This window comes from Fulvia fulva, chromosome 10 (genome assembly GCF_020509005.1).
Source record: "Fulvia fulva chromosome 10, complete sequence".
Classification (NCBI taxonomy): Eukaryota; Fungi; Ascomycota; class Dothideomycetes; order Mycosphaerellales; family Mycosphaerellaceae; genus Fulvia; species Fulvia fulva.
In genome coordinates this window covers 134,948-150,893 of record NC_063021.1, presented here as the reverse complement: position 1 = coordinate 150,893, position 15,946 = coordinate 134,948, and the positions used below count along the sequence as shown (strand labels likewise).

Below are 15,946 nucleotides of genomic sequence, written 5' to 3'. Positions count from 1 at the left end.
CAACGCCGGAGTCCGAGAGTCAGTCACACCTTGGCCGAGAGAATCAGACATTGAGCCCAATCATCAAATATGGCACACGAATGAAGCATCATTTAGGAAGGACCGGACCACCGAGATGCAACATCCGGGAGAGGTTATCCACGCTTCACGACCGAATCGGTGTCAAGCCCTCTCAATCTTCCAGAAACCTCTGGCTTAGATCGCAACAGCTTGGGCATCTTTCGCTCAGAGCATGTTGGAATGCCGCCTATGTCAAAGAGCATGGTCTCCCGCTACATCTCTTCGAAACGATATATGCTGTCGTAGGATCGCATATCCTGTCATGCACGCTGTGCCGACACGTACATTACGGCTCGTAAGGTAGGCTACCACATATCCCCCAACGATGTTGGCTTGACTGACACCCTGGCGAAGCCACATGCCAAACTGCTATCAATACCGATTCAATACTGGCAAGACCTTGCAGAACTTGTCTTGTTGACCGGCAGCCTCTAACGGCCCGCAGGATTCGCCTTGCAGCCAATGACTGCCTTGGCAGCAGAACGTGAGTTCGTGACGTCAGTACCTTTGGACATACAAGTATTGGCCTGTCGTGTCTGCAGGAGAAATATGATATAGTAGTTGTACTAACAAGATGTGGTCGCTTGGCATATGCTTGACGCTTGGAAGTGCTGCTCTGGCGGGAAACTCAACAGCTCCAGCTTTCGAAGCAGCTCTTGCGCAGCGACTATTCCCGGAGCTGACAAAGTTCTGGAGCAATAACAGTAAAGCATGGCCGCATAGTGTGCAACAGACGATCGACAATCTCCGGAATACACGACAGGATCGTCTCGCTCAGAGTATAGGCTGCACACCCGAGCCAGCGTGCATCATCGAGGCTATCAAGATCAATAGCAACGACCAGCGGATCTTGACCGGCGCCCTGAATGCCAGTAGTGCTCCGGCCTCGCTACTTCAAGTCTGGCCGCAGTATGTCAATGCCACCAACCGTCTACTGGAAGTGTATGGAAACGGCACTGAGCCACTCTATCCGGAGATCCATGCCATCTCGTACCCGGCGAACTCTCCCGACTACAAGCTATTCCTGGAGACTCTCCGAACCTACCAGCTGACCGAACCCACCTCCATCAAGACTCCACCCTGCGACGCCATCGACATTGGCCTGACACTTCTCGATGCCAACGACCGCGACAACGTCCTCTACTTTCCCGACCTCTGGCAGCGCCAAAACGCCCCAGCTCTCACGAAAGCCAAGACCCTCGACTGGAGCAACTACAACTACTCCGCCATCCTGATCCCCGGCTTCGGTCCAGAAATCTACGGCGTCCCACTTTCCTTCCTGGGCAAGACACGCCTCCGCATCGCAGTAGCGGAGTTCAACAAAGGCGGCGTCGCACCCTTCCTCATTCCATCAGGCGGCAACGTCCACCCCAACAAGACGATCTACAACGAAGGCCTAGAGATGGGACGTTGGCTCATCGACCAATACCGCATGGACAACGCTTCCATTGCCCTTGAGCCGAATGCGAGACACACCACCACGAATCTACGCAACACTGCCAGAACGCTGAAGGTGCTAGGTGTGCCGACGGATAAGCCGGTCCTAATAATCTCGGATAAGAGTCAGAGGAATGATATCGCGAGTGAGAGTTTTGCAGCGAGGTGTGTGAGGGAGCTGGGATATGTGACTGGAGATGTTGGGCCGAAGATTGGGGACTTTGCGGTCGAGTGGAGGCCTAATGGGAGGAATGAGGTGGTTGATCCTATTGATCCGTTGGATCCGTAGAGTGGATGCCGCTGTGAATCAGTGGGAGAGGTGCGCAACACTCCACGAGAGCCTCTGGTGAAACTACATATTCCTATGTACACACGACTCCCACCACTCATATCTCTTTCGAATCTGCTTCCAGAGGGGCATCGACATGCATAGTAAAGCTGGGCTTTGGGTTGACGAAGAAACAGGATACTAAGAAAGCGTTAGCAGGAGTTCTTGGGATATGAGAAGAGACGTACCGATCATGGTGACGAAAGACACCACAGCTGCAGCAATCCATACGCCGCGGAAAGACTCCAGGTATGCTTGCTGAAGAGCTTGTACGCCAGCTCCAATGATCTGAGGCGACACTCCAGGCACGGCGAACAGCGCAGCATCATTATGCGCAGCGAGAGCCCCAATGAACAGCGGAAGCGCCTGAGGGTTGAGACCTAGAGGTACCACAGCCGCTGCAATCTTTGCCGGCAGCTTCCCAGCGATCGCAGAGTTGAGGATCGCTGTGAAGATACCAAGACCAATCGAACCACCCAGCGAGCGAGCGGCGATAATCAGCCCAGTAGCGACAGCGACCAGGTTTGGCGGCGTGCTGAGCTGAGCTATCGTGACCAGCGAAGTCAAGCTAAAACCCAGTCCAATACCCAGGAAGATGGGATATGCCCAAGCTATCGCTACTTGCCCAGTCTTGATCGTAGCCATGAGGACATTGAAGATACAAAACGAGGCAAACGACGCTACCAGAGGTCCTCTCACATCCTTGAAGGAGGAAGAGTAAATCGCACAAGCGACCGATGCGAAGATGGCTGTGATGAAGGCGATGGCAAACATCAAGCCGACTCGGACTGGGTCTGTTTCGTACAGGACGGAAGCTTGGAAGGGGTAGTAGTTGTTGCCGGCCCAGAAGATCATGCCATCTGCGAAGATGCAGCCCAATGCTAGGGCGAAGTTCCGGTCTTGCTTGAAGAGAGTGTGGTGTATGATGCCGTTCTTTTTGAGCACCGTCTGGTGTACGGCGAAGGCCAGGAGGAACACTATACCGACTACCAGAGGACCGAGGACGCGAGCGGATTTCCAGGGGTATGGGTTTTGGCCCCAGGATAGGCCGATGGATAGGAGTGTAACACCGATGGCGAGTAGTCCGAAAGCAGGCCAGTCGATTCGACCCAGCTTCTCTTTCTGGCTCAGAGTCTGTTGCAGAGCTCTCGGTGGTGGGTTGTAGAAGATGACGCAGGTAATCGCCGACACGCCCAACAGAGCCGCCGCAATGTAGAACACGATCCTCCAGCCTTCCGTGTACTCCTTAACCACATACGACCCCGCCAACAACGCCAAAATCGCCCCCAACCCTCCCGAACCCGTAATACCCGCTTGCGCTCCCGGTCTGAACCTCCTTGGCAGAATCTCCGACGCAATGGCATACAGCAACGTCTGATTTCCCAGCGACAACGCCGTAATAACCTGCCCCCCAATCGCCATCTCCATAGAATCCGCTCGACCGGTAATAACACTCCCAACAGCGCCCAGCCCCGTCAGACCGCAAAGGAACCATTTTCGCCCCCACAGATCAGCACCCTGGGAGATGAACGGGCCCAGGACGATGACGGTAATGACTAGTGTCTGCGACATCCAGACGGCGTCGGTGGGGCGGTTAAAGGAGGTGGCAATGTCGCGGGAGAAGGCACCAGAGCCGACGACGGTCCAGAGTTGGCAGATTGAAACGAAGAGTAGGGAGGTGTAGACAAGGGAGGCTTTGAGGGTGAGGCCGTTGTAATTGTCGATTTCGATTGTTGGGATTTGGTGCAGCTCGTTATCGTTGACCGCCATTGCAGTCTCGACGCGGGTGATCTCGTCCTTGGTGGCCATGTCGACCTGACGCCTGTCGTATATTTGGGTCGATGGTGCAGGAAATGACGACCCCTTTTACTCGTGGCCAGCAACACGATACTTCCAGAGACGCCGTGATACCGTCATGCGCAGACAGTGATGGTGATATAAGAACCAGAGAGCACGTCCTGAGATTTTCATATGCGGGCCAAGAAGCAGATACGGAACCCCACATTGCCCCAGAACGCCACGAAAGATCGAGACGGGCGGTAGATGGATTCAAGAGGTGCTAAGTGATTTGCCGACAGGAAGTGCATGACTATTGCCGTACTCGGCCGAGCAACGTGCTGGCAAGACCAGTGAAAGCATTCGACCTACGCTAGGCATATCAGGGCCAGGCTGACAAGGAGTTGGCTTTGTCACCTTTGTGATAGCAGGAAGGAGTATTGGCACTAAAAGACACGCAATCATGTCGCTCGCAACGCACTGCTTTTCCAAGTCCACAAAGGCTTCAGAGCCAGTGACAGTGTTCAAGAGTATTGTTGCGACCAAGCCGTCTGCTAGCAGTGCGCCTTGCGAGTGCTATCACGATCGTCCTAGTCATAACCTCGCGTTCCCTCGCGAACCACCGTAGCCAAACCGGAAGATGTGAAGCACACTGTAGCGATACTCATCAGTCAGCATAGCGCAAACCGTTCTCAAGTCCCGAGTCTTTGCTACCAAGCATCAACCCCTCTCGTGGGCTTCGATGGCTTTATGTCTGGGCAAGCCACCACTCGCCACCGGAACCTCAGGAAGCCAAGAACGGTGTACCCCACATATCCGTTGAGCTGATGTTGGCGAGCCGGGCGATACCACTGATACCTAACAAGAATCATCATCTTTAGTCCGTGTGTGGAGATTACTTCAGCTGTTGATCTTTCGAAAGTGGATCGCCTGTCAAAGTATACCCGGCGCTGCCACGTGGGAGACTGCCACAGGGTCAAGGCTTGGCGGAGAATGTGAGAGCTGCTGCGTTGGGCGAGTCACGCCGTTTACTTCCAGTCCATCGTGCTGTCAAAGGATACGAAGTGGCGCTCGACTGGGGAGCTTTTGGCTGATGAGACGCATACCACTTGTGAGGACCATCACTGGCATATTATCTCCCATGGCGGACTTCGATGGCCCAGGCGTCATTGTCCAAAACAATCTGTGCCTCTGAAGCTAGTCCGCTCCACGCTGCAGACCTGAACGCATACTTGCTGTGTGAGTAATCGCCCACGACGAGACATCTTCGGCCGGTAATGTACCGTCCATACGACACGCTCCCGTTTCCTTCAACTCACTATACAGATGGTGTGGCACATGTGCGGGTTCTGTCCTCTTGGCCTGCGAGGAAGAGAAGCCACTTCACCGCACTCGTGCCAATATTCTGGCAGTAGACTCAAGATTCCATCCCGCGTCACAACCGTCTTTCGATGACACACGGCCTTCATCGTCGCCTGCCATTACCACAGCTTTTTGTCCGCAGGTCATCCGTCCCTCTCCACGAGCATCCTTTGTCTGGCCCGCAAGATGTGAAGATTGACCCGGATGACCAGGTCATCACATTGTGGCTTTCGGCCGTCGCTAGTGCTATCTGCAAGGAGAGTCCGGCTGAGGTTCCCGCCGCCGACATGGCTAGCTCGATGACTGGCGACTTCAAAGGACTGTCCGTACCGACTGCGAAGTCGTGGAGGACATCGAGGGTAACGCTAGACGAAAGTTGAGCGATCGTTCCGAATGGTTCGTGGTGCGTCTGTCCGCTTGGGAGTGGTTGCTCCATGTTGCTTGGTCGGAAGGCTTTGTGGATCTTCTGCCTGGGAGCTGCAGGAACACCAGGGTCATCTGGCTCCACCTCACGCTCTTGAGCGCGGAGCCAGCTCTTATATGATATCCGTTCGCTTACAAACGCACGGCAGGAGAGGTTCCACCTCTCGAACGAGACGTGCTGTGTCCCCATGGTTTCGAGTTGTGATCTCTCACACGCAGATCACCATCCCAGCATCTTTGACCAGGTACCACCTCACGACAAAGACCTCATCACACCCCCGCATCACCAGGCCCCATACCCCTCATACTAATCTGCTTAACATTCCTCCAATTCCCCCTACTCCTCGTACAATAACTAATCCCCACACTCTCCTTCGCCGTCCCCGGCGGATGCCCTTTGATCAACAACTTATACCACACACTCGCCGTGCCCCTCTTCTCATCAATCTCCGGCGTTATACTCACAATCTCAAACTGATACTCTGGACTATTCTCGCTGCTGCGCTTGATTGCCGTCAGGAACTCTTCGCGGGATTTGATGTAGGGCTTTTCGACGTGTTCCATGTAGGCGGTTAGGTTGGGGGCGATGTATTGCTCGAGGTAGGGGTGGGACCAGTTGCGGTTGTTGAGGGCGGAGACGACGGTTTTGGTGACGAGGATCATGTAGGCGGCCCATGTTGAGGTGGGAGCGTTGGCGGGAGGGGGAGGTGATGTGGGACAGAGAAGTTCGAGGGAGGAGGACATGGTTGATACGAGATGGTCCTTATCGGAACCATGAGTTGACAGGGATATGCTGTTATCGGTGACTTTGCGAGGTGAATGCTCTCGCGCGAACTTCGGAACGTCACCATGGCCACATTTGATCAAGGGATATCGAGTCAACATCAATCAAGAGTACCAAGAACACCAACTCCTCACCAACCCCCCATCTCCCCCACCATGTCCAACCCCACCCCTCCAGCAACAGCACTCCTCCTCTCCCTCCCCGCAGAGCTCCGCAACGAAATCTACGATCTCGTCTTCGCCCCCGAACCCGTCTACCTCTGCGGCGCCACAAACATATACTCACACCAACGAACCAAGCACATCAACCTCCTACAATCGCAGCCACCCAACTACGCTCTCCTCTTAACCTGCCGGCAAATATACCTCGAAGCGATGCAGCTGTATTCCGACGGGTATCGGGCGTACCAGACTCCCTTCGCAGCGCGAGACCGGAAGATTACTGCGTTAAAGGAGAGGAGGGCCAGGGGGGTTTTTTGGGATTAGAGGGGGTAGCGGTGGGGGAGTTGGTGAATGGGCCTTTGACATTTCATCGATTGCAGTAATTCGCCTGCCACGACTTGTGCGATAGTACGACCGCACATCTTTAGCGCGTCCATATCTCCAAGCAACAGTATCTCCGGTGTATAAGAAGAAGCGCTCAGCAATGGACGGGCTTCACCAAACGATCATTTCTATCGTTATCAGTCTCGCTATGCATCATCACCTTTACCATGCAGGGGTCAGCACGATGGGAGGACGCATGTCACGAAGACTAGATGCGAGATGTGGGAGGCCATGTCAGTCAGGTGTTTGATAGAGTAGGACATGAATCATAGAAAAGCGTCGATGGCGCGAAAGAATTTCCCCGAAGCATGGCGGGAAATAACATCTTACGCTTATGCATTTAGCTACGCCACCAAGTACTGGCTACCTTCAATGCCACAAAGTTGGGGCAGTGACACCAACACCAGATCCGAGAAAGCGCTCAGGAGAATGCATCACATCTCCTTGCTACCGCTACCACCTCACTTCTTCCCCTTGCCCGTCGCTCGACTCTTCACAAAGCCCACCAGATTCTCAATCACCCCCTCCAACGCCTCCTTCTCCTTGAGTGCCTCGTCCTTCCTCAACAACCAATACTCCAGCACTTTACTCGCCTCTCCATTCAAAATCTCCAACGTGAACACATGATCCCGCAACTCCGCATCCTCCATCCCCTTCATCACCTCGTCGGTAGTATTGCAGATGAGCATCGCTCTATTCGCGTCGAAGTCTGGTTCGGGAGGGGGACCTCGTAATGTCTCCCGCTTCTTGGCTCGTTTGGATGCGCCGGTCTTGCTGTCTATTGATGTCGAGGAGTCGTTGACGTCGGATTGCTTGAGGTGGTCCAGCGCTGCGTTGGAGGCTCGTGGGGAGGTGAGGCTGATGTTTGGGAGGATGAGGCGTTTTTGTTTTGATGGTGGGAGGATCTCGTCCAAGTCGACGGGCACGCCGAGGGATACGAGGAAGAGGCGGCGGATTCTGCTTCGCGTCCAGTTGGGTGGTTGCATGGGAGGTGGGGAGACGAGTTGTTGCCAGAGCGAGAGGGAGCGGTCGGAGAGGAAGGGTGAGGAGTTGGACATGTCCAGAGATGGGAGGGAAGACGGAGGTGGCGCTGAGTCCGGGAATATGGTGTCTAGGTATGGGGAGATTGTGTCTTGGAGGTCCGTTTCTGAAAGGTCGATTTTCAGATCTAAGGGCGGCTGGTGAAAGTCAGCTTGTGGCACATTGAGAGTGGGATCGATTGTTCAAGGAGCTACTTACAAGACCTGCCAATATGCTTGCGATTGGCGTTATATGTTGTGGTTCTGCCGCAGACGGCGCGGGAGGTTTGGGTGTCATGACCTCTTCTGCTTCGTCAAAGTCGCCAAAGTCATCATCTCCTCCGCCTTCAGCGAACTCGTCAAAGTCGTCGCCGAAGTCATCGTCGTCATCCGCATCGTCAGCTGCCTCTTCGTCGTCCGCTTGTGGTTCTGGTTGGGCTGCATTGTCTCCTTGTAGTCCACTCTCCCACATCGTTCTGAACCACGTCTGTCGTTCTTCAGGGTCCTGATCTAGATCCGTCCCTCTCGCTGGAGATTTGCTGTCACTTTGTCCGCTGCATCGAATCAGCAGCCATCACCGACATATCATCCTCAGCCAACTCACCTACCATCGATAGCCACGGCTGGCGCTTGCCGTACCTCATCTGGCGCGGCGTCCATCATGCGCTGCTCTTTTGCGATTGTGCCGTCTACCTCACCATATGCTGGTTTGTTGTCTACTCTCTCGACAATCGTCCTGGGGATCGGGCTGCCACCTGGCGTCTGCGGTCTGCTGCTCTGGCTGAGATGTGATGCGCTACGACTCCTACTCACTGTTGCGCTTCGTGATCTCCTGCCTTCAGGCACAATCTCTACCTCGTCTGGGACTGCATCTGCCGTTCGTTGCTCATATGCCGGTGTGCCTGGGACTTCACCGTGCGCGGCCTTGTCGTCTACTCGCTCGACTCGTGTAATGGGGATCTCGACGGAGAGGCGGGTTGGGTTGGGAGTGCCTTCTGAGGCGGAGGAGAAGTGGTCATCGGAAGATTCTGGATATCATCGTGTGATCAGTTCTCCACATCGCAAGCTTGACCATGCGCATGCTCATGCATTGGTTGAGATGTACCTGAGACGGTGTCCTGACCGTTCACGTCTTGCGTGTTGACGCGGGGAGGCTGTAGACCAGACATTATGCTTGATGTATGACTACGCTGGAGGAGAGGTATGAGGTGACGAGATCAGGCTGGCATTTGGTTGTTCATATTGAAGGGCTGGTTGAGGCGCAGCTCACTGGAAGACGCGGTCATCCCTGTCCATCGCAGCTGCCAAGTGTGTTCTGGCCCGCGCTGAACCTTTACCCGCTCCCGCAGGTCTGCCACGTCTGCCATTGAACAAGCTTCTCCTCCACTTCAACCGTCTTTGTTTCCACTTCACTCCATCTTTCCCCATCGCCCGACAGCGGCGTGATATACATGCGACGCTGGGCCCCATCGGCCATGGTCTGGACCACAGTACTGTATCATTGGCAGGACCGTACAGCCAGGCCCTCGATCCTCGTGACCACCGACACGGTGTCGTTCCCCATCGATAAAATGAAAAAGACACGCATTCTCATACAAGTCATTAGAGATCATCTTTTCATGAACACTACACAGTAGATTGTGTGGACTAACAGAACATAGCAGGGGAGCGGGCAAACACGTTCAATGATCGGTGCTTTCCACTCCATATCACTCGCGATGCTGTCCTTTGCAGCCGTAGCAGGTGACACTGCTCCGAAGCCTTTCGGCCCATACTTTTTCGCAACACACAACGGAGCGACGGAAACGGCGACAACGAGGCTTGTCAGCACATCCATGATGTTGCTGCAGTGCCACATCCTTCAACGTAAGCGCATCCACAAGAGCTTTGCTATTGCCGCCGGCTCGACTCGCCGTCCACGAGAACCATGACATTTAGCATGGACAATGTCCCGTCACGACCCTGGGTTCATACGTCTCATGCTGCCGATTTTGCAGTGAGGCTCATTGACGTCAACACGCTCGAAATCCAGGAACACATAGATCGTATCCCAGGATATGCGATACTTTCGCACCGGTGGCGCGATGACGAGCTGAGCTTTGTCAATTACGAAGACAAGATCCGAGACCCTAGCTGCAAATCAGAATCTGACGGAGAATCTGACGGAGATCTCATTGACCCAGTCACGCCATGCCTTCTGGTACTCCGACGCTTGCACAGCAATATCATGCTTCTATCCTATCTCCTACACAGACACATCTCTGTCGCTCGGTGTTTCGGTGTTGCTGTCCGAGCTTGCGAGGGTCTAAAAGGGAAGTAGCAGATTCGGCCAATCTTAAGCTTGCGTGCCCTCGAAGGCTACAACACGACGTATAACGGGGCTGTTCTTTCGTGGAGACTTAGAGGCTGCTCTACGGAGCGATGAGACGAAGCGCCTATATATCGCCTGTCGTAGACTGCCGATGCGACCGTGTCGTCGTCGAGGAGGGCTAGCTTTTAAAGATAAGCCAAAACGAGGGCCCTCGTTTTTAGGGGCTTACGGGAGCGGCTTTAGCTAGAGGGATATACAGATTCGATGCATCTTATCTTTACCTTAAGTATCTAGAACCGCGCTTTTTGGTTGACGAGATTCAGCCTCGTTGTTGTGTTGTTTCAAAAGTTATTCTAGTCTTGGCGGCTCGATAGTGGAGTTCTGGCCGAATCTGCGATCTTGCTCTTAGGCGCTTGGCAACAGGGCCCGCGTTGCCTAATTAAATAACCCGGGCCATCACCTAGCGAGCGCCTGAGAAGGAGATAACTTAGCTTCTATCTACGGTGCCGAGAGCGTGGGTGCATTGAATCAGAGCATGCGATCTAAACGCGGGCAGACTATGTGCAGCCAGTGCAACCAGCAGCCATCGTTCACACAGCTTCAGCAAAGCCCACGGCGCATAGGTCAAAGCATACAGTGCACCGTGATATGACATTAGCAGTCTGCTCAAGTTTCGTGCCTCATTCAGTAGGTGCTACGAAGCGACTCTGATGTTGACTAGAGTGTGCGATGAGCGCAGTGCGGGCTGGGACACGCAGGCGTATGTTCTTCTTGCCCATCGACAGTACGATAGCAAAACAACAAGATTGTTTCGGAGGGGCCTCATGCTCTGGACGTTATGGTTGTGTGGTTGCGTTCTGTCGAGTGTACATTGCAGCAAGGTTGAGGAGCGTCCAGCGGTTGCGTCGGAATGTGTAGATACATGTACCGTTCACTGTGCAGATGACAGGTTTTTAGTTGTGAAAGAACGGAGGAGGTCGTTTCTGACGCGAAAGTGAAGCCGCTTTGTCCCCGCGGCTTTGCGGCTGTTTCCGTTCGGCATCGCGTGAAGCCCAAGTCGCATGCGAGACCAGGCATGCCAGGAACATTTCCAATCCACATCACCGACACATCAACACACCTCCCCACCCCACCGCCCCATCGCCTCTTCCTCTCACCATCGCCGACGACATATCCACCCGGCCGATACTACCACCACCGCCTCCGACATCCACCGAACGCGCCGCCGCTGGATACATTCAGGCAGACAAAGGAGCGCGCCTTTGCGCAGCGCGTGCCTTGCCACCACTTGACCTTCACCAGTACTCGAAGGTAAGCGCACAGCTACAGGGGGAGATAGGAGGTCCGGCAAAGTGGAGTGAGGGCTCGCAAACATGGCATACAACGGGGACGCCATGATGGCGCAGATGGACGGCGGAGAGGACGACATCGATGTGAACATGATCACCGCCGAGGACTGCTGGACTGTCATCCACTCTTTCTTCGACGCCAAGGGCCTGGTATCGCAACAGCTCGACTCGTTCGACGAGTTTGCGAGTACCACGATGCAAGAGATTGTCACCGAGACGCCGCCCATCATCATAGACCAAAACATCGCCGCAGAGGACGAGGAGTCGAACCAGCCGATCATCAAAAGACGCGTCGAGCTGCATCTTGAGGATGTCGCCATAAGTCAAGCAGCCATGACAGAAGGCGACGGCAGTACTCGAGCATTGTTCCCTCACGAAGCGCGGCTCCGGAACCTAACATATGCTTCACCCATGTTTCTGTCAATCACAAAGAGGCAAAAGCTTTGTCGAGAGCGATCTGTGGGTGGGTGGCTGGATGATACAGGCTACTGGAATGACCCGCCGGACCACGACGGGCAGACAGAGTTGCACTGGGATGATGACCCAGACAACCCGCCGGAGACACAGAAAGAGATCTTTATCGGGAAGCTACCCATCATGTTGAAATCCAAGATCTGTACTTTGCGGAACCGTAGCGAGCAAGAGCTGTATGCATTCCAGGAATGCCCTTTCGACCAAGGAGGTTATTTCATCATCAACGGCAGTGAGAAAGTCCTCATTGCGCAAGAGCGGAGTGCTGCAAACATTGTGCAGGTATTCAAGAAGAAGGGTACAAACACACCTGTGGTGGCCGAGATCAGAAGTGCAATTGAAAAAGGTACACGCTTGATCAGTTCGATGCAGCTTAAGCTCTACAAGCAGTCCGCCAACTCGAACGCACACGGCGAGACAATCAAGGTGTCGGTGCCATACATAAAGAGTGACATTCCAATTGCGATCGTCTTTCGGGCGCTCGGCGTTGTCTCCGACGAGGATATCCTGAATCACATCTGCAACAAGTCCGACACGAAGATGCTGGAAATGCTCAAGCCGTGTCTGGAAGAGGCATTCGTGATACAGGATCGGGATAGTGCCTTGGATCACATCGGTCGTCGTGGACAGCAGCAAGGTACGAAGGACCGCAGAATACGATACGCAAAAGACATCATGCAGAAGGAGTTTCTGCCCCACATATCGCAAGAAGAGGGCAGTGAGACCAAGAAAGCATTCTTCCTGGGTTATATGGTAAACAGACTGCTACAATGCCATCTTGGTCGCACAGATGAGGACGATCGTGACCACTTCGGCAAGAAGCGTCTCGACCTTGCAGGCCCGCTCATGGCGCAGGTGTTCCGCCTGAAGTTTCAGCAGCTGGTGAAGGACATGAAGGCCTACCTTCATCGCTGCGTGGAGACTGGTAGGGAGTTCAACATCACACTCGCGGTGAAGACGAACATTCTCACATCTGGTCTGCGATACTGCTTGGCGACAGGTAACTGGGGCGACCAGAAGAAGGCGGCAAGTGCCAAGGCTGGGGTGAGTCAAGTGCTGAACAGATACACATACGCTTCGACGCTCAGCCACTTGCGGAGAACAAACACCCCCATCGGCCGTGACGGCAAGATCGCGAAGCCTCGACAACTTCACAACACTCATTGGGGTCTTGTTTGTCCCGCAGAGACACCAGAAGGGCAGGCTTGCGGTCTGGTCAAGAACTTATCCCTGATGTGCTACGTCACTGTTGGTACTCCTGCAGAACCTCTGGTCGACTTCATGCGACAACGTGGTATGGATCTGCTGGAGGAGTACGATCCGGTGTTAAATCCGAAGGCCACCAAAGTCTTCCTCAACGGAACGTGGATCGGTGTGCACAAGAATGCAAATGACCTCACCAACATGATGCGCAGCCTTCGACGAAAGGGTGTACTCAGCTTCGAGGTGACCATCATTCGCGACGTCAGAGAGCGTGAGATCAAGATCTTCACCGATGCTGGCAGGGTTTGCCGACCGCTGTTCGTCGTCGAGAATGATCCCAAGAACCCGAACAACGGCAGCTTAGTCCTACAGCGCGAGCATTGCCAGAGACTGGCGGATGACCAAAACGTCCTTGCGGAGCTCGCTGGTGTCAGCGAGGAAGAGCGAGAGCAGAAGGTGTTTGGCTGGAAGGGTCTCGTTGACGCCGGTGTTGTCGAGTACCTCGATGCCGAGGAAGAAGAGACTGCCATGATCATCATGACACCTGAAGACCTGGAAGAGCACAAGCTGATGCGACAAGGCGTGCCAATGGAGGACACGAGAGCTGATCCACATCGGCGTATCAAGTCGAAGCCGAATCCGTATGTCCGGACTTGGACACATTGCGAGATCCACCCAGCCATGATCTTGGGCATTTGCGCCAGCATTATTCCCTTCCCTGATCACAACCAGTCTCCAAGGAACACATACCAAAGTGCCATGGGAAAGCAAGCCATGGGTGTGACCTTGACGAACTACAACACGCGGATGGACACTATGGCGAATGTGTTGTACTATCCCCAAAAACCACTTGCGACTACGCGCAGCATGGAGTATCTCAAGTTCCGAGAATTGCCTGCAGGACAGAACGCTATTGTCGCGATCGCGTGTTACTCTGGCTATAATCAAGAAGACTCCGTCATCATGAACCAGAGCAGTATCGATCGAGGTCTGTTCAGATCACTTTTCTTCCGATCATACACGGATCAAGAGAAGCGAGTCGGAATGAGTGTGGTTGAGGCTTTCGAGAAACCAATCCGATCTGATACCATGCGCATGAAGCAGGGTACCTACGACAAGCTTGATGAAGATGGGATCATCACTCCGGGCTCGCGCGTCTCGGGCGAGGACATACTTATCGGAAAGACCGCTCCGATGCCTCCAGATGCTGAGGAGCTTGGTCAACGAACAAGTCTGCACATCAAGCGTGATGTCAGCACACCGTTGAGGTCCACTGAGAATGGTGTCATTGATCAGGTACTCCTCACCACCAACACGGAAGGTCTTCGTTTCGTCAAGGTGCGAACACGAGTTACAAAAGTCCCACAGATCGGTGACAAGTTTGCATCTCGTCACGGACAGAAGGGTACTGTTGGTATCACCTATCGACAAGAGGACATGCCCTTCACAGCAGATGGTCTGACACCCGACATCATCATCAACCCTCACGCCATTCCCTCCCGTATGACAATTGCTCACTTGATTGAGTGTCTCCTCTCCAAGGTCGGCGCACTGAACGGCCAAGAAGGTGATGCCACACCCTTCACAGATGTCACAGTCACATCCGTCTCCGACATTCTCGCCAGCCACGGCTTCCAGCAACGTGGCTTCGAAGTCATGTACAACGGCCACACCGGCAAGAAACTCAACGCCCAAGTCTTCCTCGGACCTACCTACTACCAACGTCTTCGCCACATGGTCGACGACAAGATTCACGCGCGTGCTCGCGGTCCGCTCCAGATCCTCACGCGCCAGCCTGTCGAGGGTCGTGCCAGAGATGGTGGTCTCCGCTTTGGAGAGATGGAGCGCGATTGTATGATTGCGCACGGTGCTTCAGCTTTCTTGAAGGAGAGATTGCTGGATGTGTCTGACGCTTTCCGCGTTCACATCTGCGAGATCTGTGGGTTGATGACACCGGTTGCGAGCTTGAAGAAGCAGCAATTCGAGTGCAGGCCTTGCAAGAACAAGACGAAGATTGCGCAGATTATCATTCCGTATGCAGCGAAGCTTCTGTTCCAGGAGCTGGCGGCTATGAATGTGGCTACGAGGATGTTTACCACGCGGAGTGGTATCAGCATTCGGTAGAACGAATGAGGTGGAGGAAGCAGCATGGGATGGAGTTTCGGTGAGTGTTTGACGTTGAGCATGAGAACGTAGGAGCGTCTACGAGGTTGCGATGCGGTTTGGAGGTGAAAGCGCAAAAGAAAGAACTTTGCCTGGTGTGTTGAGGACCAGGTCTGTAACAGTAACTACTACTATACCAATATTGTGATGCTGAGTAGACTGATTAAACAACAGCTGCGAAATAGGACCGAAGTTTCTCGAGAGTCTCGGTTTCTTCCGCAATTCTAAGCAGTTGAAGTTATCGTGCTGCCATCGTTCGGGCCTCATCGCGTGGGAGCGCTATTCCAAAGTCCACCAGTCCTATGGCTCCGACGGCTGGCGAATAAGTCCTTTGCCCCCGAGCGCGTTGCCGTCTTAGCCACAGACTTTGTGGCTTGGATGTGCCGCCGTGCTGGACCTATGCGTAGAAGAGCGACCTGCGTGAGGCTGTCGCACGATGCCAGATGTCCGTTAGGACCAAGTCCACTCCGGCGAGATTCGATAGGCTAGCTATCGAAATGACCTGAGCAGCGATAGATCCTGAGCCATGGTCGATGTTTGCTGTCCTTTGCATCGGCTGACAAGTTTCAACGCTCCCGAAGCGCTCGTCTGTTTTGTGCTTGAAGTCCTTCACTTTTCGTCATGCTCAACAGCCACGACTATGAATCGCCGCAAGAGTCGTCCGAATCGTTCTCCATCGAGCTGGATCTCCGTCCAACCACGTCGGGAGGACTAT

General features: G+C 54.0%; 6 protein-coding genes across 6 annotated transcripts; 3 read left to right on the top strand and 3 right to left on the bottom strand.

Moving 5' to 3' along the window:
* Positions 1-634: 634 nt before the first annotated feature.
* On the top strand, positions 635-1,786 carry CLAFUR5_11729 (uncharacterized protein; the record flags this gene model as incomplete). The annotated part of the gene is made up of 1 exon (XM_047910877.1): positions 635-1,786. The coding sequence occupies one exon, from the start codon at positions 635-637 to the stop codon at positions 1,784-1,786; it is 1,152 nt and encodes a 383-aa protein (XP_047767604.1).
* Positions 1,787-1,883: 97 nt separating this feature from the next.
* Positions 1,884-3,634, bottom strand: CLAFUR5_11728 (MFS-type transporter ucsD; the record flags this gene model as incomplete). The annotated part of the gene is made up of 2 exons (XM_047910876.1): positions 1,884-1,966; positions 2,014-3,634. The coding sequence occupies 2 exons, from the start codon at positions 3,632-3,634 to the stop codon at positions 1,884-1,886; spliced, it is 1,704 nt and encodes a 567-aa protein (XP_047767605.1).
* Positions 3,635-5,656: 2,022 nt separating this feature from the next.
* Positions 5,657-6,130, bottom strand: CLAFUR5_11727 (uncharacterized protein; the record flags this gene model as incomplete). The annotated part of the gene is made up of 1 exon (XM_047910875.1): positions 5,657-6,130. The coding sequence occupies one exon, from the start codon at positions 6,128-6,130 to the stop codon at positions 5,657-5,659; it is 474 nt and encodes a 157-aa protein (XP_047767435.1).
* Positions 6,131-6,325: 195 nt separating this feature from the next.
* On the top strand, positions 6,326-6,655 carry CLAFUR5_11726 (uncharacterized protein; the record flags this gene model as incomplete). Its single annotated transcript, XM_047910874.1, has 1 exon — positions 6,326-6,655. One exon carries the CDS (start codon positions 6,326-6,328, stop codon positions 6,653-6,655), a length of 330 nt encoding a protein of 109 aa, XP_047767439.1.
* Positions 6,656-7,176: 521 nt separating this feature from the next.
* Positions 7,177-8,903, bottom strand: CLAFUR5_11725 (uncharacterized protein; the record flags this gene model as incomplete). Its single annotated transcript, XM_047910873.1, has 4 exons — positions 7,177-7,893; positions 7,955-8,288; positions 8,339-8,762; positions 8,840-8,903. The coding sequence occupies 4 exons, from the start codon at positions 8,901-8,903 to the stop codon at positions 7,177-7,179; spliced, it is 1,539 nt and encodes a 512-aa protein (XP_047767009.1).
* A 2,515-nt stretch (positions 8,904-11,418) lies between these two features.
* Positions 11,419-15,192, top strand: CLAFUR5_11724 (DNA-directed RNA polymerase II subunit RPB2; the record flags this gene model as incomplete). The annotated part of the gene is made up of 1 exon (XM_047910872.1): positions 11,419-15,192. The coding sequence occupies one exon, from the start codon at positions 11,419-11,421 to the stop codon at positions 15,190-15,192; it is 3,774 nt and encodes a 1,257-aa protein (XP_047767434.1).
* Positions 15,193-15,946: the final 754 nt, after the last annotated feature.